At 41.1% G+C, this 25,869-nt stretch overlaps 1 protein-coding gene and 1 non-coding gene across 6 annotated transcripts in view; both read right to left on the bottom strand.

Moving 5' to 3' along the window:
• Nucleotides 1-1,263: 1,263 nt before the first annotated feature.
• EP300 (EP300 lysine acetyltransferase) overlaps nt 1,264-25,869 on the bottom strand; it is a 78,697-nt gene continuing 54,091 nt past the window's right edge. For 3 of the 5 annotated variants that reach the window (XM_087448868.1, XM_087448867.1, XM_087448871.1), the window contains 17 exons: nt 24,712-24,891; nt 24,342-24,486; nt 22,362-22,480; nt 20,929-21,168; nt 20,413-20,501; nt 18,360-18,470; nt 16,334-16,390; nt 15,593-15,670; nt 13,594-13,661; nt 12,491-12,641; nt 12,223-12,369; nt 11,475-11,588; nt 10,523-10,688; nt 9,201-9,365; nt 7,963-8,124; nt 4,824-5,105; nt 1,264-4,547 (listed from right to left, as the gene is read on the bottom strand). In XM_087448868.1, the coding sequence (XP_087304994.1) occupies nt 2,346-4,547; nt 4,824-5,105; nt 7,963-8,124; nt 9,201-9,365; nt 10,523-10,688; nt 11,475-11,588; nt 12,223-12,369; nt 12,491-12,641; nt 13,594-13,661; nt 15,593-15,670; nt 16,334-16,390; nt 18,360-18,470; nt 20,413-20,501; nt 20,929-21,168; nt 22,362-22,480; nt 24,342-24,486; nt 24,712-24,891 (4,476 nt within the window). In that variant the 3' untranslated portion in view covers nt 1,264-2,345. The remainder of the gene's footprint in view (nt 4,548-4,823; nt 5,106-7,962; nt 8,125-9,200; nt 9,366-10,522; nt 10,689-11,474; nt 11,589-12,222; nt 12,370-12,490; nt 12,642-13,593; nt 13,662-15,592; nt 15,671-16,333; nt 16,391-18,359; nt 18,471-20,412; nt 20,502-20,928; nt 21,169-22,361; nt 22,481-24,341; nt 24,487-24,711; nt 24,892-25,869) is intronic. The other 2 variants (XM_087448869.1, XM_004437898.3) reach the window with 1 other exon arrangement.
• LOC147913717 (U6 spliceosomal RNA) lies at nt 12,809-12,915 on the bottom strand. Its single transcript, XR_015556416.1, has one exon. It is a non-coding gene; the product is annotated as a U6 spliceosomal RNA (small nuclear RNA).

Genomic DNA, 25,869 nt, shown 5'->3' on the forward strand with positions numbered 1-25,869 from the left:
CCAATTCCCCTCAGCCAGGTTTCCCCCCTACTTCCTCTACCTGTTTCCTGCTCACACCAATTAACACTTTCTTTTTATCTATTTAAGCATCATTCCATCTTTTCTAGATCTCAAGCTGACTAGCTTGAAGACAGGGCCTCATCCTGTCCACATGTGCTCTGTCCAGCCTGGCACAGAATGTAGGCGCTCCATGTACACCTGCTGGACCACTGACCTGAGGCAGGTGGATGCTTGATCCATTTTCCGAGGTGAGCTCTGATTAACGCTGAGCGTGCAAGTTCATCTCACATTAAGATACTGGTTATTTTTTTTTGCTGAGGAGGATTTGCCCTGAGCTAACATCTGTGCCAGTCCTGCTCTATTTTGTATGTGGGTTGCTGCCACAACACAGCTGAGGAGTGGTGTAGGTCTGCACCTGGGAACCAAACCTGGGTCACTGAAGCAGAGTGTGCTGGTCCTAAGATACTGGGTATTTTTGTTGAGACAATGTAAAATAGTAGAAAGAACAAACAGGAGCTTGAATTAGCTCCTTGAAGAGGGCTTGCTTTCTTTAGCCTTTAGCAGACTATCATATATGGTGTAAAAAGCTCTATAACAAAAACAAGGAAGACCTGCCAAATGATGCTAAAACAGCTAATAGTATTCTCCTAATTTTTCAGTTGTTCATAGCCAATGTAATTCAGTTGGAAGGACCGTAACCTCTCCATTCTTTTAACACCTAGCACAGAGCGGGACTCACTGTGGTACTCTCTCTCAGCCTTCCAGGTTTTATTTCCACGCAATTTTCCTTTCCTACAACCCTTTCGCCCCACTGACTTCTTGGCGGGCAGTTAGCAAGAACAAAACGTGTACGACAGAGGAAACGGCTGCACTGCTGCCCCAGCTTCAGGTACTATCTTTGCAAGTTGTGACAGGCAGACAGGCTCTCTCTCAGGTGCTCAGTCTCATCCCTTTAAGATGAGGGTGATTGGAAGACCATGGGGTCATCCATAGGGGACCATGGAGGAAGGTCCTGTATGCAGCTGTTAAAGGTGAATTAATCAATTCCAGTCAATAAAATTGACACTTAGCTGGGACTTGTAGTGTTTTTCCCTGAACTTTGGACAAATTTACCACAATCTACTTGTGAATTCACTTTATATAATTAGTTAGGGAGGCTGTAAGCTAGCGCTTGGCTTTTTCCTGAATCCCACGCATCAGGCACTTAAACTGCTGCATTCCAAGACACAGATACGATGGCGAGAAATGAAACAAAGTCGAGTGTCTGTCTCACACAGTTTATTTAACAATAGGTAATAAGAAATCAAATTTAACAGTCTATACAGTGATCCAAAGTTCATATTTATAAGTAATCAACTTTAATTGCATGATTTACAACAGTTGAGGGTTTTTGCTTTCTATTTTCAAGTTTTACAGAAAGTGTGTGTGTGTGGGGGCAGGGTAAGGAGGAAGAAAGCAAGCAAAGAAGAAACCCCAGGGACTTTGCATGTTAAAATCATCCCACTGGAATCGTTTCTTACCCTCTTTTTAATTTTTTTCCTTTGTTAGATGTAAAAATAACGAAAAAAATTCTTTCAAGAAACAGAACCACAATATATAATACATCAATTTGGCAGCTGCCCCTGTATATTTTGAAAAAGTCATTTTTCTCTCTACATGTACAAATTATTTTAATACTTGAAGTTTTTACGCTCAGACTTACAGAATAGAAAATTTTCTGGAGCACAAAAGTTGACTTGAAGGGAAGAAGGGGAAATTTTTTTTTTTTACATTTTTAAAAGAATGAACATCTTTGCACCCAGAGAAAAAAAACTGGTATTTTAATATATATTTATATATATTTATATATATATAGAATGTAATTTTAAAGTAACATTAACCCCTTTTGTCCTCTGGTTTTAGAAATGTTCTTTTTTAACTCTTCCATAAAGTGAGGAAAATAGGGAAAAATGTCAACCATCTGCACCAGTAAATAATAACTATTAATATTACATATTTTCATTAATTTAAAAAAAATAATAAAACCTATTGGAGGTGCAAGGCAGGAGCATGTGGTGGGCTTCACAGACCTCAGCCTCCTCCCAGTGCACACTTGAACCACACACACAAGGGAAAAAAGGCTGGTGGGAACCAGCCATAACAAAAATATATTCTCTGTATTCTATCATCCCTCAGGTTCATCTTGCATGTTTGCTTTAAACCACAAACAGCTACTGCACAGTTCTTATGTGTTCCAAGGAAAATTGTCTTTTAGGCTAAGAAAGATTCAAAAAAATTGTTTTCAGTACAAAAAGTCTTGTTAAGAGAAAATAATTTTTTTGCTCCCAAAATACTACAAGGTGTCTCTAGTGTATGTCTAGTGTACTCTGTGAGAGGTTTGAATTCAAGTCTGAGTTGTCGGTGCTGAGTCCCAGGTCCGCAGCGCTTGCACCATGGAGGTTTGCCATGCCTGGATTGCTAGCAAGCTGAGAAAGCATCGAATTCTGGTCCGGGCTGGCAAAATGCCCTTGTTCCATGGGGTTCGCCTGGGCAGCTACCAGTCCAGGATGTGGAGAACTGGTCTGTGGGGAAACGTGGTGTGGAGAAGGCTGAGGTTGCATCCTTGGGGAAGGGCTGGAGTGGGGGGGCTGGGACTGCGGCCGTGGAGAAGGGACAGGCTGGGGAGAACGCACTTGATTGGAGAGAGAAGAAGGGATCTGCTGGCCTTGTAGGTGTGGGGACTGAGCCTGGTTTGGGAGCATATGCTGTTGGGGGCTCATGGGGTTGGGCTGAGCAGGGGACCCCATCTGCTGCTGAAGGAGGCGCTGCTGATAGGCCTGCAGACTGGCTCCTGCCTCTGCTCCCAAGGCCTGGGGGAGCTGGCCCATTTGTCCCATGTTCCCTTGCTGCATCTGTTGCATGTGATGCTGCATCCGCTGCTGCTGCTGCTGCTGTTGCTGTGGGGGGTAGCCAACTCCTTGGGGTTGCTGGAACTGGTTATGGTTGGCCATTCCAGGGCCAATTCCCGGCCCTGCTCCCTGCTGCTGCTGCTGCTGCATCATCTGCTGTCGTCTCAAGATGTCTCGGAACTGCGAAGGCATGGTGTTGTGATTCATGTTCATCTGCTGCGCTTGGGGGCTCATCCCCCCCATGGGTGGCTGGAGCTGCTGCTGTGGTTGCTGCTGGGGCAGGCTAGCCCGCTGAACGCCTGCCTGCATGGGATTCATGTTCTGCATGGCTGGATTGGAGTGGACCCCCTGCTGACCCGGCATGGTAGGTGGCTGCAGCCCTGGCTGGCCCTGGGGCATGCCAGGTTGCCCAGGGAGGGATTGCGGATTAGAGTTGGCATACTTGGCAGCCCGCTGCTTGATGAATGCAGCCAGTAGCTGGGGGTTGGCGTGAAGGATACTAAGCACCTGTTGCTGCTGTAGGGGAGAGCTAGGAGACCTGAGAGTCCGCAAAAGGTTTTGTAAGGCTTGTTGAGACACAGTGCCTGGTTTGAGAGGGCTCACACCTACCTGGCCCAATCCCGGTTGGGGAGCCATGTTCAAGGGCTGACCATGCTGGGCCACTGACATCATGGCTGGCCTTGGCATCCCAGACTGCAGTTGCTGGGACTGAGGCAATCCTCCTTGGGCCCATGGCGGCTGCTGCTGCATCCCTGTGGGCCCCATCCCTGGCTCCAAATGCCCACTGGGACCTCTGGCCATGGGGGGTGGGTTCATACCCATGGGGGCCATTGGAGTCATCTGGGGCATCTGGTGCTGGATTGGCCTTTGAAATATTTGCACATGGGCCATCTGGCGCTGCGTCTCGGCTGCCCTCTGAATCTGCATTGCCATTTCCACTGCTGCAGGTGGGGGCCCTGGAAGGGGTGGCTGAGCAGTCTGAGGAGGGGTTGGAGGGGTCACCGGGCCTGCTGCCTTACCCTGGGACACAGGGCCAGCAGCTTGAGTCCTGGGCAAGTAGGGTGGCATGCTGTTGGGAGGGGTGGGCTGGGGCTGAGAGGGGGGCTGGGGCTGGGGTGTCTGTGGGGTGGTTGGCTGTTGGCCAGTCGGTGTGGTTGGAGTGGCAGGAGTGGGGGAAGGCAGGCCCTGTTGCTGCCCCACCACACCAGTCCGCTGCATGCTGGCCATCCTCCTGCGGAGCATCTGGGCCTGCTGCAGCCGGTGCTGCAGCTGCTGCTGCCGGAGCTTTTGCTTGATGTTTAGGCAGAACGGCACAGGGCACTTGTTCTCCTGGCAGTGCTTGGCATGGTAGCAGCACAGGGCAATGAGCTGCTTGCAGATGGGGCACCCTCCATTGGTTTTCCGTTTGCAACCCTTGGTATGCTGCACAACCCGCTTCATCTTCTGGCAAGAGGGCAGGGAGCAGTTGGCGTTTCGGCACTGGCAGGCATGGACCAGAGACTGGATGCAGCGCTGGATGCTCAGGCGGCGCGAGTCTCCTGGGCTCTGGGTGGCCGCAGCCTGCTGGTTGTTGCTCTCATCATCTAAGCCGAGACCTAGTTTCTCCATTTTGTGGTCATGGTTTTTAGTGTTATAGCAGGTGATACACAAATCATAATCCTGGGGGGTGAAACACAGGTGCAGGTCAACTCTCCAAGATTTAAGTCATTCAAAAGCATTTTACATATTCTGCATGAGCTAAAAAGCCCCTTCTTAGAGAAAGCCTCTTCACCTCTACCACTCAAATATGAGGCCAGCCCCTCTCAGCTTTTTCTATGTCTCACCCCTGGCACTGGAGCCCAGGAAGGTCCCCAGGCCTATCTAACATCTGTTTGCATTGCCTCTCAGGCAGTCGGACCCTCCCGCGCTCTCTCCTTCCCCAACCTGGGGGCCTACCTCGCAGACGGTGCAGTGCCAGCGGGTCTCCACGTGGTGCTTGCACTCATTGCAGGTGTAGACGAAGCGGTCCTGGCTCTGGGTGTGCAGCTCCACCAGCATGCACATGGTGGACCACTGGGCTCTTCGGAGTGAAGAGAACTCCAGGTGCTTGTCTCTTGCAAGGGTGAGAAAGGCATCCCGCCCGTCCATCAGATCGCAGGGGATGAGGGGGTCAGGATCCACGATGGGAGGCAGGGAGTTGGCAGCAGGGCCGGCGATGAGACGGATCACAAAGAAGACCTGCAAGAGAGACCATGTCATTCTGACCCTGGAGCAGAGCACCACAAGGCGCTGGGTCAGCAGCAGCAGACAGGTGAGTCAGGCCAGATGCCTGGGAGGCTGGTGAACGCTTTAGTGTATTTTACAACCGCATCATCAGGTTAAACGGTACACCCCCCTCTTTCTCCTGTTTCATGTATTTCTGGTCTCTTCTCTGAGAGTGATTACAATGGGCCTAAAATCTACAACTTGCTATCTTTTCTACCTCATTCAGTAATTCCTTCAAAGTAAGAATGGTCTAGGTCAGGTACACACATGCACAGTGGACATTGTGCCTCAAAGTGGTCTACTTTAAGACGCACTCCATGATTTAATCTGAATCTAATCACAAGGAAACAAATTAGGCAAATCCAAACTGAGGGACATTCTGCAAAACAATTGGGCTGGACCCTTCAACAAAATGCCCATGTCGTGAAAAAAAAATAAGGTTGGGAGCTGAGACATGGCAACTCAACACGACCCACAATCCTTGACTGGAGCCTAAGGACCAGACAGCAGATGGCGGCACTGGGTTAAGTTTCCTGAGTGTGAAACCACAGCGTAGTTGTGCAGAGGACGTCTTCTTTCTTAGAAGGTACTTGCTGAAATAAAGAAAATGTAGCAAAATGTTAACAACTGGTGAATCTAAGTGAAGGGTATGGGAGGGGGTCCTCTATGTAACTTTAAGTTTGAGGAGAAAAAAAAAATTGGTGGGGGTGGGAAAGATAAAAACCCCAAACCTCAGTCCTCGCTGTGGAAGCAACAAAATTTTTGTTCATTGAAGTTTGAAAACAAACAATAACCATTAAATCCCATAACCATTAGTGTAAAGGCTGCAACAGAAAGCTGGTATTATGTATGTATTTGAAATTATTAGTATATAACTATTTATAAAATGTAAAATGGTACCTTCAAGAGATCAGGAACTTGTGAGCAACTGCTGTATTGCCTACTATATTCTACCAGTTTTTCAGAGACTGAAAATCTGGGCAAACTGGCAGTAACAATTGTGATATACTTGGGCAGCAATGTTTGCATAAAACAAGAGTCTTTTAAATAAGATACATTTCTAGAAAAAGAACATAGGACAAGAGACCACACACTGAGTAGAGACACATATCAAACAGACGCCTAGAGTTAAAAGCACCAAGGGAGGACTGGGATGTGTTTGACCTTGTAATACTGGGTTTAAGACCGTGACTCAAAGAAAACACTCATAAAGCAAGGAAGAGCATTTTGAAAATGTGATGCACAGGAAAGCACAGAATCTAACAAGTGGGGAATGCCTGGAACAACCCATTCAAAATAGACGCAAATAAAACCATCTGACTCCCTAGGAAGTCTTCACTATGGCCAAGCACCCAATACCAACCATCATGATTGATTCCACTGTATGTCGTGCTAGATAGCCAGGACAATACTTGAATTTAACCTAAACTGACAACTTTAGACTCTAATTCCTAACAGGTGACTACTACCTATGTCTTCTTCAGATTAAACGAAGTCATAGAATGTGTCCACAATTTAAGTTGAACCTATTACAAAATAGGTAAAACCCTTTACCCTGAGGGCCTTTCCCAACTGCTCTGTTACACTAGAATTTTGTGATACTAAATATTGCTTGAAATAGCAAATAATTATTAATTGTTGATAATTATCTAAGTGAGGCACTCACTAGAACTAAGGAATCTTTCCATTTCACGAGCATGGCTAATGGTATTAGGCCTCTCTCATCTTAGGCTATCCAGTTGACCTTAGTTCTTTAATCTTAAATAAAAAAGGAGTTGGGGTAGAGGAGTGATGTGGGGGGAAAGATGCTTTGAACAGCTTTATAGGTGAAGCACCATTATAATAAATACCTATCTAAAGAAGGGTTCTGGGGGCCGGCCAGTGGCACAAGCAGTTAAGTGCGCGTGCTCCGCTGCGGCGGCCCAGGGTTCACTGGTTCGGATCCCAGGCGTGCACCAACGCACTGCTTGGCAAGCCATGCTGTGGTGGCATCCCATATAAAGTGGAGGAAGATGGGCACGGATGTTAGCCCAGGGCTAGTCTTCCTCAGCAAAAAAAGAGGATGATTGGCAGATGTTAGCACAGGGCTGATCGCCTCACCAAAAAAAAAAAAGAAGGGTTCTGCATAACTGTTTCTCTCTCAAAGACTGCTTAATCAATTTGGTTGTAATAAAAAAAAAACAACAACAAAAAACTGACATGAATTACCCTTCAAGACTCCTCACCTTACCAATGATGCTGCTGAAGGGAAAAAAAACGCCAACACATCCAGTTACATTCCCAAACTACCTACAACAAATAGGCAATTTGAATAACAAAATAATTCAAAGTTTTAACTCCTCTGAGAAGGGGCTACAAGTGCACAGTGTATGAAAGTTGAACTTTCCTTTAGTTCTTTCCACTTCCCAATTCACTTTCAGAAAGGCAGTCAACATTTTTATTCATTTGTTTTGCCAAAGTTCCATTACAGACAAACTGGAATGCCCAATGGAGTTCTAAGGAGCTTGGTTTAAAACAAAAGAACAAAAATATCCAATAAGCCCATCTCCTTAACAACAGACAGAGGTACAAACATAAGGAGATTACAAACAGGGTTAGACTCACTATGCTTATCCTTTTAAAACAAGACACAATCCAACACCATCTAGATTTATAACACAGCTGCAAATCAAAGAAACCTTATTATTGCCTGTTCTTACCACCCCAAGTAGCCATCCTCTTTTCTTTCTTCTGAATTTCAAGTGGCCTGGTGTTCCTCTCATACATGCCAAACATGCTGGGCAGTGTTTTAGAAAGCTTGCCCTGTTTCCCCAACTTGGCGGCATCTTACCTCTTTATGTTTCTCCATGGTGGCATACAGCTTCTGCGAGAGGTCATTGGAGACATTAGGCATGCCTGGCTTCTTCTTGTTGCCCCTACTCAGGCTGCTCTTGTTTTTGCTAGTTTTCTTATTATTCTTCTTTTTAGCATTTTTGCTGTCTCCCTTTGTCACCTGTAGGTTAGCACAAAGGGGATAAGAAAATGTTAAGTTTTTGTTAAGAAGTGATCTGAATGATACTAATGGTAACAAGACTTTCCTTTCTTTGAACCCAGAGATCATAATCTTATGCCTTTCACCAGCTGCTCTCTTCACTCACTCTTTTTTAAGCTGTTGTTTACAATAAACTAATGTTACTAATGTTTATGCACTGATTGTCTCCCAGTGAAGAATCCCTGCACTAAAACCCTTCACTAAGACAATGGCAGCCTTAGCTTTTTGACTAAAAGAGCTTAGACTGATCCATCCTATCCCAGATTTGAGGCTAGGAAACGGTGAGTGGCAATGTGGGGTAGTGAACAGTGCAGGCAATTGGGGAGCCAAAGACCACGGCTTCATTTCCTTCCACTCGTTCTAGAATTTTATGAGTCTACTATAAAAACAACAACCACCTTTAAAAATGGTCAATCCATGAAATGAAACTACTAGGCTGTAACAAGTTCTTTAACAGACTATTTAAAAGTGACTTTAACAGGTCAGACTCACTGAGGGCAATTCTAGATATGCTATGGGGAAATAACTGACCAGGAAAAGCTCCTCAGATGATTCTCCTACAAAGCCAGGTTCTGTATGGGGGACTGCCAAACTCAGGCCCAGGTCTGTTTTTGTATGGCTAAGAATAGTTTTTACATTTATAAAATGTTACCAAAAAAAAAAAAAAAAAAGCGCTGGAGACAATATATGGCCTGCAAGGCCCAAAATATTCATAATTTGGACGTTCACAGAAAGTAAAGCTTACCAACCCCTTTGCTCTATATAGGTAATTTTCTTATCAGTTTTTCAGGGTTTCCTTTCTTCTGTTTCCATTACTGGAAATCCAAGATTCCATTTAAAAAGGGGGTCTGATGCTAAAAAGGTTTAAAACCACCGAAACAGAACCATAGTAACTTATCTAAGTCAATCTTGTCCAATTTAAAGAGCTTTTTCACATCTCAAAGCTTTAAGACCAAGCTGAAAGTTTCAGCTCACTTCTGGATTATACATGAGAATCAAAGCAGAAGCTGGAAAGGAAAATGCAAAAAGGCCCTTACATCTGTGCTTTCATTGCTGGTGTTCTCCTCTCGCTTTCTCTCTTCCTCCTCCTGTTCCAGTTCCTTAATGCTCTCTTCCAGAACATTGGGCCAGAAATCACCCTCGAAGTAAGGCAATTCCTTCGCACTTGTTAATCGATCTTCAGTAGCTTGTTTAAAAATATCCTGTGAAAATACCCATGTACAAATAGGAATTTATATTGCCTTAAAAAGCATTTATTATACAGAAGCAGTCACAGCTAATGGACATAAGAAACAAGAGGGATTAAAATGTCTTCTGAAAGGCACCAGCCCAGTGGCACAGTGGTTAAGTTCACATGCTCCGCTTTGGTGGCCCAAGGTTCGCAGGTTTGGATCCCTGGCAGGGACCTATGCACCACTCATCAAGCCATGCTGTGGCGGTGTCCCATATACAAAATAGAGGAAGATGGGCAGAGATGTTAGCTCAGGGCCAATCTTCCTCCCCCCCCCCCCCCCCCCCCCGCAAAAAAAGGTCTTCTGAAAGGTGGTAGAGATTTTGTATCTAAGCTTCATGCCTGGGGAGACAGTTTCATAACAGTGAAAGGGGCTTGTCTGAGGTCAGTATTTCTGGTTTTCTCTTTCCTCTACCCACAAAGACAGGGAGATTACCTAACTTTACATAACCAAGCGGCAAATTATCCTGCTAGGACTAGTGGCGGAGGCATCATCACTCTCACCATGGCCTTTACCACTCCTGATGACAGAACGCAGTGTGATGTGAGGCAGTGCCTGCCTTGCATCCACCCTTGAAATTTCAGCAGCTTCCACTCGAGAAATATCTTCAAAACAACCCAAACTACAAACACTGGAAAGTATATGGCTACAGAATGATTTGCTGTGCTGCTTGGGCAAACATCCAGTTAATGTTTTCCTTCCCATCAGTAAAAACAGGTAAGAAATTTAGTAGTACACATTTTTATCATGAAATACCCTAGAATTATGAATGGCTATTAAGAATACATTTTTTAATTATTTTTAATTAGGTATTGTTGATCTAAGACTTGCTTAAAGCCTAGTTTTTCTTACTTTGAAAGTCTGTACAGAGAAGTAAAGAGAATATTGAAAACTGATATACTCACCTGACTAGAGTTAGCAATTTGAAAACATTTTGCCAGATAAACTTTATCTTAATACAACAATTCAGGCAAAATAAAAACACTTTATAAAATTAGCATAATTTTACAAATTACATGGAAAAGGGAGAACAAGCAGAAGAGTTTTGTTAAGATAGTGAAATGCCAGAATACAGAGCAGCAGGATTAGTACATTTCCAGTTCTAGCATTCCCTCACTCCTCCTGACCTTGTAGTCATGGACAATTCGCTCGGACACGGCCTTGTCAAGCATCTTTTTGTACCACTCCTGCAGTCGCTTGGGCTTGGGTATCTTCTGGTCAGGAGGATGGCAATGGAAGATATAGTCGTCTCCTTCACTTGGGGGACATGCCCAAATATGCCCTGTTGTATATCTAACACCACAAAGAGAAGGAACATTCAAGAGGAAAGATCATCCATTCTAGAATGTTAAACTTCAAACCACAAAGTGGAGTCAGTACAGAAACCAAGGAGTTTTCCTAAGACAACAGGAAGTATACAATTTAGTATCAGATCAAAATTCTTAGGCCAGAACTAGGCATAACCCACAGCACTAACAATGGATCTCACATTGCCTAATTCTTCTTGGAGACTAGCCCTGGATCCAAAAATGCCAAATATGCATTTCAAGACCAAATGAAAGCTACAACGCAAGGGAAAATGGATTCATTTCAACAAGAGAGCAAATGAAATGCAAAATGTTAAGTGGAATAACCTGCAAGGAGAGGTGGTGAATATTCTCAAGCACATATATATCTGGAAGGTAAGGAACCAGTCTTGATGCATTTTTATATCTCCAGACCTTACTTTGTGTTTGTTTTTGATATCCCAGGTGTAAAAGGATCAAATGCAGCCTAAGGTTCTGGCCCTAAATGAGTAACAATCAACCTTCAAATCAAACTGTACCTAACAGCTTACTTGTACAAAAAACTAATCTGGAACGGGTGCAACGAAGATATTTTCCATTTCCTTCCTATTGGCAACATTAACATCAAAGAATCTCCAACCAAGCTGAAATTATAGTTATACTAGACAGAAACCAAAGGTGAGGAAAAAAAAAGCAAAAAGTCACATTTGCATGTTTTACCCTGTGTCTCACCACAATATCACAGTGGTAATTTAATTATTTTTAAAATAGCATTTGTTATCAATATGCTTACCCCAATTTCTTGACGTATTCTAAATATCCAATTAGAATTTCATGATAGACTGCAGTCCTCAAGCATTTAGGACGGAAGAAATGAACACTATCGAGGTATGATATGTATACTCTCCTATACCAAATGGGGAGAAGGAAACCAAGTCAAGTTTCATAATGATATGGCTAAAAACAGTCTCTCTCTTCTGTGCTCTCTGCTCACCCTGTCATTTGTAATGCTCATCACACAGTGTTATAGTTAGGTAAGTGACTAGACTGTGAACCCCTGGGGGCATTTAGTGAGCCTATGGCTCTGTTCTAGTCTCAGCACCTAGTAGTACCTGAAACATAGTGTACCGGTTAAGATTTACGGATCCAAATGTATTCTGGCAGCTTTCTTATTTTGGCCTTTAAGAAATTCTAAACCATATCCTACCCCATTTGTATGACATTCTTTCTTTCACATACCTCTCAGTAAGGTACTGAACACAATCACAAAATCTCGATTTGAGCTCATTCTCTGAAAAGTAGTGAATTTATTTCCCATTTCCAATTTCAGGCTGCTATTCCTATCCCTTTCTTTATTACTATGACCAAAGAAGAGCAGTATTTTCTGTCTTTATTTTTTTTTCTGTTTTACTTCAATACTACACTTGAGAATTTGCTTTTCCAAACCAAGCACATCAAACATTTCTTGCCCCTTATGCTTTTTCACCTATTACAACCTCAAACTCCCACACAAATAAGAAGGAAGCCATAGTAAGTCCTACCTCTGGTTGGGTGGAGGGCAGTCAGAGCCATACTCTTGAACATGCATGCCAAAGAAGCACAAATCAACACCATCGATCTCTTCAAAGGCAAAGAGGGCTTTGGTTCGATATGGAAAGGATTCTGCCATCTCTCCACTATCTACAAACCTACACAATTCAGATTGGAGGGAAAAACCATTACATCTCATTCAGATTAGAATCATCAACAGTAACCGTGAACGAGCAATCGTGGATCCACAAGAGAAGACGAGGGAAAATTACTAGACACCTTGCTTTCATGCCTGGTTTGACTTCCACAGTTTTGTCAGAAGCATGAACTACCCGAACAGTGACTTCTCCTGACTCAGGGTGACCTTGTCGCCTCAGATATTCATTCACACGATTCTCCAGAAAGGTGCCAAGCCTGGTGGATGGCAACCCTAGAAACATAAAAGTTAAAAGTTTGTAGTAACCAAGGTGCAAATTTATTATTGTCAGTCTTAAGGTTCAATATCAAATCTCATTTCTGCTTTTTCAATACAAACAGGATAACTTGCTGGATTTCGCTAAAAGTTGGCAATGTAGTCAATACTTTAAAAAAATTCTTTTTAATATGGAACACTTCACAAATTTGTGTATAATCTTTGCACAGGGGCCATGCTAATCTTCTCTGTCTCATTCCAATTTTAGTTTATGTACAGTTACAGCAAGCACGGTAGTTAATACTCTTTACACGTTATTTTCCCCAACTTTTTATTTTGAAAATTTTCCAATTTCAGAGAGTTAAAAAATAGAACAAATCTCCATATGCACTTTGCTTCGATTCTAATACTATTTTAAAATAACAATGGTTGGGTATTATGAGAAACCTTACAGGAATAAAAGCAAAAAAATCCCAAAGGCATCTACAAAACTAAACCAAATACTATAATAAGATAAATTAATATCAATTAATTATATGATAAAATTTTTTACTCCCCCACACCCCCCCGCCCTGAAAAGATCACGTAGGCCTAAAAGCAGCCCCTACTAATGGCATGGACAAAACTGAGGGAATCACTCATGGGATGGCAATTCTGGACAAATATTTCCACATCCGGCCCCCATTAGGAAATGCCCCAAATATGGAGAAACGCAGGAACAAGAAAAACACACATCCTGCATTTTATAAATCCTGATCCTTGAAAATTTTTTTCTTAAGTCTAATGAATTTCACACCAAAAATTACATTCTAGTTCAACTTTAAGTAGATCATAGAAAAATTATTAAGATTTTTACTTTGGTTAATTATTTTAAATAAGGATGAAACAAAGTAATTCATTTTGTATGGTTTGTTCTCAACTTTACTTCAGTGAAGTTTTGCCAAGATTCACCTGTAAGAATGAAACTTACTTTTAGCAGAAAACTTATTTTCTTTCCTAGTTCGTGCAGTTTTCTTTAAACAGCCATCACAGACAAATCTAAAATGTAAACCAAGATTTTGCTTAGACAACTGAGACAAACATTTAAAGTAATGTATACTACAAAATCTACCTTATGTAACCATAAAGTTAAAATTCAAAAGACAACCTGGGAGAAATATTTCCAAATATGTAATAAAGACTTAATACAACTATATACAAAGAGCTTTTAGAAATCATTAATAAAAAAAGGATAAAAAACCTAATTGAAAAACAGGCAAAACACATGCAGAAATGTGTTATTAATGCCACCGAGTCAATTCTGACTCTGTGTACAGCAGAGCAGAACCCTGACCAGTCTTTTTTGTGCCATCCTGTTACCTTCCAGTGCTACATCAGACAATGCTCTGCTGCTATTCATAGGGTTTCCGTGGCCAATTTTTTTGCAAGGGGGTGGGCAGGTCCTTCTTCCTAGTCTGTCTTAGTCTGGAAGCTCTGCTGAAACCTGTCCACGCTGAGTGACCCTGCTGGTATTTGAGATACGGGTGGCATAGCTTTCAGCATCACAGCAACACGCAGCCACCACAGTATGACAACTGACAGACGGGTGGTGTGGTTCCCTGACTGAGAAATGAACCCTGGCCGTGGCATTAAGAGTGCCAAATCTTAACCACTAGACCACGGAGAAGGGCATACAAATTGGCTTACATGTGAAAAGATGATGAAGGATTACAGATTAAAAAAGGAATTTTGTTTTTTGGCCAATCACATTGGCAAAAGTCTATATTATTACTGGTGGGAATGTAAATAAGTACACTCTGAGAGCAATACCAATAGATTTAAACTGTACATTCTCTTTGTTCTTGCAATTACATAAGGATGTGTGCATAAGCAGAATTTCTTACAAAAATGTGAGCCCACTTTAAGTGTTTATCAACCAGCTAACTGATCCTAAGTTGCAAGAATCACTCCAAATCTCTTAATTATTCTTACTGACTATAATTAAGGAGAGCACTAAAAAGGCGTATCTAAAGACAAGCTGTATAAACATCAACTATTGTGATTTTCTGGAAATTTGTTAATTAGCCTCCTCTTTCCTGTGAACTCCAAACCAACATCAACAATCAGTCCAAGAAAAGAGTAGAGGACAATGTAGAGATCCCATCCTAATGAGTCATTCGATGCACAGACACCCCTCCTTCCCTTGCAACAGAACCTGGTTCAGCCCCATTCCTGGAGAGTGAGAGGTGGCCCACAGCAGTAGACAGGTAAGTGTCACAATGGACAAAAATCGACTCATTGCTATCAAAGTCACTGATGATGTGCAGCTTGGGTAAATACATGGAGAATATTCAGAAACAGAACATGGGTCCCAAGAATAGCTAGTTCACTGAAGTCTGTTACCTAGTCATTTTTATTGTAACTCTGCCTTTCACGGGACAACAGCCATGTAACTTATTGCCCAAGCTCCCTAAAAGATATTTAAATCAAATCCTAACCAGGGTCACCATTTAGAACACTATTCACAGTGTCATGTTTAACCCGAGGTAGGAATAGAGGGTGTGCCCTTGGCACCCTCCATAACTGTATCTTCTAATTTTTCTACTGCAGTATAAGTAACTTACAAAATCTGGCAAATTTAATTGCATCTAACACGTCCTTGCTAGTTTCTAGGTGCTAGAGATTTCTTGTTATCTCTATTAATAAATCTCTCAAAAGTATTTACTTTTGATGTATGATGATCACAAAAGAACTTAAAAAACAAACCAGCATGGATTAAAAAACAATGTGTGCAAGTAAGAGAAAAGATCTATATTTTTGGATTTTCGGTTATTTAATGTTTCAAAACTGGATTTTCATTATATTTTCCCAACCCAAAGAACAATTTTTAGTCATAGTAACTTTGAAGATATGATATAATCATTGCAAAGAAGACAAAAACTTGCTAAAATTCATGATGAAAAAGTCTAGAGAAAATATCGATGTCTTACCCAGATGGCCAGATGATCTCATGATGAAGGACACAGATCTGATGCATCTTTCTTCCACATTCTGTACATTCAACAAACCTGGAAATGAAAAGCCAAAATTTCAAGATTAAATCCAAAACTTTAATCAAATCAAAACCTCTAATATTTCCCGATTTCTGACAATTCAAAAGATAGCCAAGAATTGTCCAAAGAATTGAAATAATAGTTCTAAAAAGGTTTTGGTTTTTAAAAGCTCTTTAGCATTAAAGGTGGAGCAAATTTTAAAAGCAATTAAGTTTAGTCATTAAATGTGACAATTTTAAATGTGACTGTGGAAAGGCAGTAAAACATGAAAGATTATTGCTGCTTAAACTTCCAAATAAGTCTGACACCATGCTACCCATTCTAGGAACTCCTAGAATACTGTACATTTCAGTGCTCTGAAAGGCCTTACTACAAAGTAGGGATGATGAATGTGTTTGAAAATGCAGAGGACAAGAGGAATGGAATACACGGCACTGAGCAGAGGTAGCTCGGTGCTTCACTTGATCCTATAAGACACCCAACTATTAAGTTGATTTAGTGAAAGGTAAATGAATCCTAATGTAATGTAGACTTCCACATTTCTGCCACTGATGTTAGATGTATGTTACATAGATTTAGCCCAAGAATACAGAATCATCTCACTGTCCGTGCAAGTCAAGAGAATGAAAGGAAGAAGGAAAATCAAAGTGTTCTGACTATTCAAGGGGAACTACTTACAGTTCAGGATCCAGTGTGTCATTTTTTCTCTTGGAAAATTGTTCTTTATTTATTGTACTAAGGAGAGAAGAGGGACACGATGAGAAAAAGCAATATGGAAGGATGAGCAATCTGACTACTGTTCTAACCAAAGGAACAAATCTCATCCTCTAAGTGGATTATTTAAATATTCTAAGACTATACTGAGGATACATTAAACACGTACTTTCTTGGTTCCCACAAAATGCACGTTTACATAAAGGAATGCCTTTGTTTTTGGAAAGGATTTTACAGTAAATCTATTTCCCCTTACAGGAAATGGAGAACCCAGCAAGAACTAGAAACATGAGTTTGTTCTTCTTTTCCTTTTTAAATCTTGCCTACTACTCTTAGTGTTAGGTATTTATACCTTTTAACAGTTTCATGTTCCTAAGACCAAGCTATGAAAAATGAGTGTGTATACAGGGAGCTAAACCACTAAAAAATAATATCCATTTTCAGGACAGTCTAGTCAAATTTTGTATTAATAGAAAATTTCAATATTAAGAATACATACTGGTTATAGTTACCCCCAGAAGGGTAATTTTAAAGGGTAAAAATGTTTATTTTGTAGTGTTCATTTTAAAATTTTCACATGGCCTCCCAACCTGAAATCTAACATACCACACTGCTCACAGCCTCACAAATACAGAAGCTAACAGTCTTATCAGGCGGCCCAACTCTGACTACTGTGATTCCTCCTCACAAAAATGACGACGTCTCCACATTTAAACTGTTTCCCACTAGCTATACCCTAGAGATTCATCTCAAAATGGCCTAAGGCCTTGTTACTTAAAGTGTGTTCTAAAGACCAGCAGCACAGAAGGACCTGGAAGCTTACTGGTAATGCAGACCCTCAGGCCCACTCCAGACCTGCAGAATCAGAAGCAGGTTTCTATACTGTTCAAAGTCACAGATGTGCTGTGCTAAGGTGGAGAACACGTGGTAAGCCACTCAACACTACCAACGGTAAAGCTGCTTTCCTTTCCTGCATGAGGGAAACCTAGCTAGAGCTGAGTTCCCTGGTTTAGCCAAGGGTCAGAAAGGCTCCTTAAGGCTCAAGGAGACCCAGCATCTGCTCTCCAGATCAGCACTAGACCCTACTACATTGTATTTCAGTGGTGACTAAAGGAAAAGTGCAACTTCAAAATCCAATTTGGAAAAATTAACCAGTTTTTCTCAGAAGCCCTGTTTTTACTAATAACATAAGAATTCCATACTTTTTGGAATGTTCTGAACTGCTTCTGTTTATTATAGGTTAAAACAGGGAAGAAGCAGCTGAAGAATATTTTAAGTACACCAAACTCTTTGTTCTTCCTAAAACAGTCCAAATTTGAAATTGGTCTGTCTCACTAAATCTTAGAGATTAGAAGTACTATTAGTTTAGGCTATGTTTGAAAAATTTTCTTGGCATTTACCAAACAATAAGAACTTGTAAGATCACAAAGGCCTAACCAAGTCTCTTTCTAATAAGTCACTCCAATAAGCTCCTAAACCCCTAATGCTGTTAAATGATTTTCATGATTATAGTGATTTCTTGTATGGTTAACCTAAATGAAAAGGCTGCAAGGTGGTTATTTGTTCAATTCCCCTCAAACTCACAGTTAATGATGAAGTTCCCTTGCACTAAAGCCTTTCGATTTTTAGGAGAGAAGCTGATTGTTTCCTTACAGAAGAAATATATGTACAATGACCACCCAATGCTGGTATGTTCCCTAGATCAGTACTGACAGACTTTCTGCTATGATGTAAATGTTCTTTATCTGTGACCTCCATGGCAGTCACTAACCACAGATGTCTACTGAGCACTTGAAATGTGGCTAGTGCAACTGAGAAATAATTTTAAATTTTATTTACTTTTAATTAATTTGTATTTAAATAGCCATCTGTGGCTAATGGCTACCATACTGGACAGTGTAACCCAAGACCACTTAGAAGCCTAAGCATAATTACCTGGCAACATACTGAGAAATAAGATAGCATTTTCCAAAATAATGCAGTTACTTACGTTTGAGGCTGGGAAGGGTCATCCCCCAAAGAAACGCTCTCCCCTTGGATTTCATTGAAACACTTCTCACAGAAATGATACCTGTCGGCAAGAAGGCCATACTGGGGTGAACTGTTCCGTTCACACAACACAGCCCAAGCCAAGCAACGAAGCCACCAATCACAGCAGGCCAAGGAGGGGGACGGGAGCAGAGAGCAGGTCATCAACGGCGACAAGGACATTCAATGATGCAGATTTATGGACCCCACAGTTTGGGTTTTGTTTTGTTTTTTTGTTTTTTGTTTTTGCAATCAAAGCCAAGTGCAGACAACGACAAGCATGAGGGAGAAAAAAAAAAACACAAAACAAACGAAGAAATGAGGGATTGCAGGACAACAAAAAACATAAAAGCAAGACAAGACAACACAAAGCAGAAAGCCAAGGCAAAGCACAGATTAGCATTAAGTATCTCAAATGGGATCACAAGTAGCAAATGATTACAGCAAATAAAACAAAAAAAGTTTCACTTACACAGACCTACACCCTTTCAATTTAGTAATGAATACTATTTGATGCAAATATACAAAAAAAGGAAGAAGGATAAATATACTGGGGAGAGAAGAATTGCTACTTTATTACCTAAACATAGCAACCACATACTTCTCCCCGCTTAAAAAAAATCCACTATGGATATAGTACCAGGAAACAATCATCTAAAAACTACTGTAGCTTGAAAAAAACAAAATTTCTTTTTGATCCCAAGGAAGCCACATAAGTAAAAAAAAAAAAAAAAAATTGTTTTTCAATGAAAAATCTGCACAAGCCGTTAAGTACTGATTGTAGCCATCAACTGACATAGTTTAAAAGGCAAAAGAAAGGCAGTGGCGTGTGCAGGTACATGATTACACATGTTCCTTGGTACAAAGATTACAAATACTGTGGATTGATGTTAAAAATCCAAAAACGTTATAACTGTCAAGATTGTAGCATGAGAAAAGCTTATGTCAGTTGTTACTTGCTTTTTTGAACGTAAGGTGCTTATAACAACTTGAGACCCACTTTTCCTAGGTTTAGTGAGTAAAAAACTGTGAATTCTAATGACTACAAAGCATCAGGAGAGTGCACCTAACTTTTTGTAAATAAAACAAAAAGTTTAGGTGACTTTTTCAAAGCTAGAAATGCATCTGTAACACACAAGTTCAGCAAAAACACCACCATGGGCTTGGTGTTATTAAAGAAGTAAAGCGTATTGACTGCCCAGCCTTGCTTTTACTATCTCAGAGCCCCAAGTAAACATCCCATGCAAGCTATATTGCAGGCTGATTACTGAAAATAGGAGACAAATCATGGTTAAGAAAGACTGATGAATGCAATTGGTCTGATTACAGCCATTGTTTAGGCAGGAGAAAATAAGGCAGAAGTGCCTAATTTATTAGAACCCTACCATCCACTGTCATATGCAAGTCTTTGTAAGTAACAGTCTGGTACAGAGGTATTTTGGGAAGTGTTCCTTTTTATCTGCTTAATAGAGGCAAAGCAAATACTCCGGAATCCTCTGTTTTAGTATACTCCAAGAACAATTTAGGGATCGGCACACAAAAGGGAAACATTTACAAAAAGATACAGCTGGCGAGTAAACATCTAGTTAAAAGTTTTCTGGGTAGTTTTTGGGAAAGGAGAGAGTCAGCAGCAATTTCAGGGACAAGTAGACTAGTCTGAAAATCTTTTGTTTTGCTTGAGGCTGCGGTGAGCTATGAAAGGACAGTGGAAAGAGAAGTGGGGCCTGGGATATAATCCCGTCTATGCCACCAACTCACAAAGTTGCTTAACTTCCCAAGGCCTTGGGTTCCTGCCTTATAAAAATAAGGGCCCAGACAACTGACGCAAGGCTACTTTCTGCTGGAAAATTGTTTAATTCTGCATGCAAAGGCAGAATGCCAAGATCAGAACTTGTGCTGTACAGTTGTTTTCAAGCAAGTTACACATGAAGCATGACTGTATGTGTGCTGGTCCATCCGCATGCAGTCCCTAGACACGCGGACACACAGACCATGTCACACACAGTCGAGCTTACCTGTTCTGGTAACTGTAGTAAGTGGCATCACGAGGGATGGTGCATAACTGTTTGCCATAGCAACAGAGTGTCTGTGGAGAGAATTCCAACTGCAAAAGAAACCATTTGTTAAATAGTACATAGGCTTGAAGGACAAGCTAGAATATTTACAATGGCAAATCAGAAACAAAAGTCAGTGAAGTCTTAGTTCTCATTTATATTAATCATAATGGGCTATTTCAGTTTCCAAGACAGTTCACAGAACTAAAATCATTCTAGTTTCCTACTGGATTACTTCACCAATCTGAGGTCGGCTTAGTGGTCATATCTTTCCATCACTTATCAAAGAACTCAACAGGACAAGAGGAGCTCAATTTGAATTGGTATGCCTAAGAAAACCAGTACATGCCAGGCACTGTGCAGCCACAGGTGAATACGATCGAGTCCCTACTCCAGATGAGCTTAACAGTCTGAAGATTCAGCACTCTAAATGGTCAAATTTTCCATACAATTCTTATCTGTGCAAAAATTTCTTACCTTTCTGCCACAACAATATCCAAGGCTTTGCATGACTGGGTCAATTTCTTGTTCAAAGACCTCAGACAGCTTGGAGCAGTATTTGTACACTCGAGATGTTTTCCGATTGTATAACCAGGCGTTGTTGAACATGAGCCAAATGTCATCCACATACTGCCAGGGCTCCTGATACTGTCCAGTGTCTAACTTCCTCTTGATGGTAGAGAGATCCATGGGGCTCTTCACAATATCAAAGTAATCCTAAACGGACAAGTGACACCAAACATGACCCAAAAGTCTCAGTATATTTAAGGTAGATGGCGTATCTTTCTACCATCATCATTAATTTTTCAGATAATGTTAGGTCTCTGACCTGTCTGTATCTCCAAAGAATTGACTGATGCCCATCACTTCTTGAAATCATTAGTCTACAGAGATACGAAGCAGCTCAGAGGGCAGAGAGAATAACAGAGCTACCACAGACTTCCCAGGTAGCCGACTGATGGTCTACTAAAGCAACTCCAGATGCTTTACCATAGTATATGGGCGATCAGTTTCAAGACCAAGAAGTTAAAGATCCTTAACGTTTTAGTACTAGAAGGGGCCTACAGACAAAGAAACTAAGTCCAGAGAACATCGTTGATCCATCTAAGGGCAGAGAGAAATATGGGGAAAAAAGGTTCCTAGCGGACTTTTGCCCCTCGAAGCACTCCACTGCCTTATCCAATAACCGCTTAAAAGCCTCAAATGAAACTTGCCAATAGTCTGTTGTGCAAATGCAACTTTAAAAGCAGCTGAAGCTCATTTGGGTCCATCTTTTCTATCATGAACTACTGTTACTCAAGAGATAAAAATGAATAAACCATATGACCAGCAATCCCACTCCTAGGTATATACCCAAGAGAAATAAAAACCACACCCACACAAAAATCTGTACGTGAATATTCATAGCAGCACTATCCTCAGCAGCCAAAAAGCACAAACAATCCAAATGTCTATCAACGAATGAATGAGTAAAGAAAATGTAGTATATCTATACAATATTGCAGGGCCATAAAAAGGAATGAAGTACTGATTTGCGCTACAATACGGATGAACCTTGAAAACATCATGCTAAGTGAAAGAAGCCAGTCACAAAGAACCATACACTGTATGATTCCATTTAATGAAATGTCCAAAATAGACAAATCTATAGAGACAGAAAGTAGACTAGCGGTTGGTTGAGGGTAGGCGGCTGTGGGAAGAAATGGGAGTGACTGCTTGGATACGGGGTTTCTTTTCTGGGGTGATGAAAATGATCCCAAACTGACCATGGTGTTGGTTGCACAATTTTGTGAATACACAAAAACCACTGAATTGTACACTTTAAATGGGTGACTTGTACAATATGTGAATTATATCTGAATAAAGCTGTTAACTAAAAAAAAAAAAAAAATCAGAAGTACTATACTTACAGGGATTCCTAGAAGCTGAGGGTCCACAGGCTGACGAAAGGGAAGGGATTCTGGATCCTGTCGGTAAAGTGCCTCCAATGTTGGCATCAGCGCCTGTCGTAACTCTTCTGGTTTGAAAACTTAAGAAGAGTACATTTGAAATTAGTTATCAATTAAGAAAATGAAGAAAAAAATGCTCAAGTCAAAGCTATAAAAATATCTCAAGATTCACAAAACACAAAACTGCCTACATTGTCCCCATGGAAACATCACTAAGGGTGCACTTCCTGTTTCTAATTCCTGGTCTGTTTCAGGTAGCACCTTCCAAACACCGTGTCTAGTCACCTTTAAACATCCTTCATGGCTCAGCTAATTTTTCAGTGACAAATTCAGTTATGATAGTCTTGACCAAATGGAATCCTAAGCCTTCCAAAAATTTACAAAGACGTCAAAATAACATTTCAAAATAATACTGGCGATAGGAGGGAGATGCTGTCAAGCAAGAATAGAAAGAAGTCCTCATTTGTGATATAGTATTTGACAAGTCAGAAATTAGACCTGGTACTGTCTTATCACTAAAGGGAAAAGTCCCTCCTTAAAATGCTTGGTGTTTTAGAGCTTAGGAAGAAGACATATTTACCATTTTAATGGTAAATGTTAGGTTTAAATCTAAAGAAAGAGAGAACTAAATTATAATTGCCAGAACAATAGACTCAGTTATCAAATTACGTTCAAACGTGTTCTCAGTATGTTTCCCAAAAGTCAGGAAAGATTTGCTGGTGGGTCCCAGATAGAAGTAATTTAAGCTATTATTCAAGAAGCTAGTCATTAAGGGTCCAGTTTTGAGCTTTAAGACACACTCTCTGAGCAGAGGCCTTGTTATTTCTTCTATTTACAAATTAATTTTATTTATTTATTCAAAGATTCGCTCTGAGCTAACAACTGTTGCCAATCTTCCTTTTATTTTCTTTCCTCCCCAAAGCCCCAGTACATAGTTGTACATATTCTAGTTGTAAGTCCTTCTAGTTTTATGTGAGACGCCACCACAGCATGGCTACTGATAGACAAGTGGTGTGGTTCCGCACCCAGGAACTGAACCTGGGCCACTGAAGCGGAGCACGCTGAACTGTAACTGCTAGGCCATCAGAACTGGCTCTTTACAAATTAATTTTATCTTCAGGGGGTGTATTTGTCAGTACTTTAGATATTTTTCACCTAAGGGGTTGGTTAACTCCAACATTTTAAAGTACACTGTATTATTGGAACACTTTGATATACATCACCTCCAGGAGCCAGCAGACTCCCCCTTGGGATAAGTCCTGTCTGTGAAGGGGTCACTAGAGCCACAACAAATTCTAGTCCTCAACTAGTCAGTAAATTAATTTCTGTGGGAACTGTTTAACACTCTGTGCTAAGCAGTGCTGCTTACTCGGCTTGACCCATTAATATTCAGCAGAGTGGTTCAGAGCAGAGACTCTGAATCAGCCTGCTTGGGTTCACGTACCAGCAGAGTAAGCCGGAGCAAGTTACATAACCTTGCTGAGCCTTAGTTTTCCCTCCTGTAGAACAGGGATCAATCATCTCACAGTTGTTGTGAAGTTATTAGATGAGACATAGCAGGTGTGTGGCATGGTGCCTGGTGCACAGTACGTTAACAATAAATATACTATTATTATTGCTATTATTTCCTGCATTTTGGTCAAGGATGTTATTTAACAATTTCTCTCCTCTGAAAAAGATAATTTTGAGAGGTTGTGAACCACCTAACCCTGGAGAACTGATGGGTTATTACTGACCCAGTGACTGCAGGAAGCAAATACACCTAAGGGAAAGAAAAATTCTTTTCCAACACTAGTAATAATGAAGAGAACGGGCCAAGGGCTCCGAGATTAATGAAATCACGTTAAAGTCAATTTCTGAGGCCCAAGAAGCCCCATCCCCTTCTACTCAGGGTCTTTCATTTTTCCCCCACCTCCAGGAATACAGAGCCTATAGACTTACTCTTCTTCTTTGACTGTCCTGGGGCTGGAGATGACTGGGTAGCTGAAGTACTTGGCTGGTCTTCCTCCTCTTTTGTTTCAGTTTTTAATTCAGTGCCTCTCTCTTCTGTTTCTGTAGGTTCCACTTTACAGTCTTCTGCTTTAGTCTAAAAGGCAAGATAGGAATTTTTAGCATTTCAAAGACATGCAACTGGGAAGCAGTAAGATCATCAGCTTATTTACCCTCCCCTGTCCATGTATCTGAAGACCCTTTCTCAACTGGAAATCAATGAAATGAGACCTGATCACCAGAATACCTTCCTTAACATATTTAATTGGATACCTAGACTGAGGTCCTCACCAAATAACAGGAGTAATTACCCTACTCTCACCTCTGGAATATCCTCTGCTTGAGTATCTGCTGGTTCTGGTTGATCCACTTCCATTTTAGCCTCCATTTTCACTTCCTGTGAAGGCTGCTTCTCAGGAATGGTCTGAGAATTCACTTCTGTGCTACTAGTAGACGGAGGGTTTGATACTTGCCCTTCAATGCTTACAGCTGGCTGGGAAAGCTGGGCAGAAAGAGGGGGAAAAAACACAAAAAGTTTGCCACTTACACAGCCAGAATTTAAGCTACACAATAGGATAGCATGATTAACCACCTATTTCTAGGCTAGTATCATTACATCCATACTTTATACGGATATACTTTCATTTACTCTGCCTGTTTCACCCCCTTGAAGTAAATTATGCTTAAGAACAGGCCTTGCAGACACTAGCTAGCTGGCTGTACAAACAAGAGCCAGCAACTCTTTCTTCAGTAACTATCATTCTAAGGCAGTGTGTGAGGGGTGGGGGTTTCAGAGATGACTGCCTCAGAGGGGCTCACATTTACAGAGAAATGCAAAGAAAATAAAGATGACTGGCTATCTTGTTTTTAACTTCTCATTAGGAAAAGTTTCAAATGTACAGAAAAGTAGAAAGAACATAATGAACTCCCATACTATGGTGGCTAATTTGAAGCATTACATTCTTTTGGCTAACTAGCAATCTCTCTTTTTCCTACGTCTTTCAATAAGAAACCCTACAATGAGAAGTCAGTATTTTTAGGAACTATCCTACACAGAATAAAATCACAAGTTTCCCTTCTGTACTCTGCCATTCCTTGCCTATCAGAGGCCAGGAGGAAGCAGTCGCTGATGAAGTGGTTCATGAAGTAGCTGCAAATTATGGGGCTTCTCAGTCCACCAACATGACAGGGAACTAAAATATTACTATCAGTGATCAAGCCAGAAAGTTCTAAGCATTGACAGATTGAGTTCTATTAGTAAGGACGCAACTATTAGATGTGAATTTGGATTTCTACTATATACATAACAAGCCTCTCACAAGGAAGCTACAGGTTGTTCCAGGCCCATACTTTTCTCATCTTAGATTATGATTTTCTAACCTTGGCTAGGACCAAAAACACTCATTAATTCATGATTTTGTTGATCTGCTCTCGAATACTACAGCCCAGACTGCTTGAAAAAGATTCTTTAAACATATGT

The sequence above is a fragment of the Ceratotherium simum genome, chromosome 25 (assembly GCF_057802395.1).
Source record: "Ceratotherium simum simum isolate JZ-2026a chromosome 25, ASM5780239v1, whole genome shotgun sequence".
NCBI classification, from domain to species: Eukaryota; Metazoa; Chordata; class Mammalia; order Perissodactyla; family Rhinocerotidae; genus Ceratotherium; species Ceratotherium simum.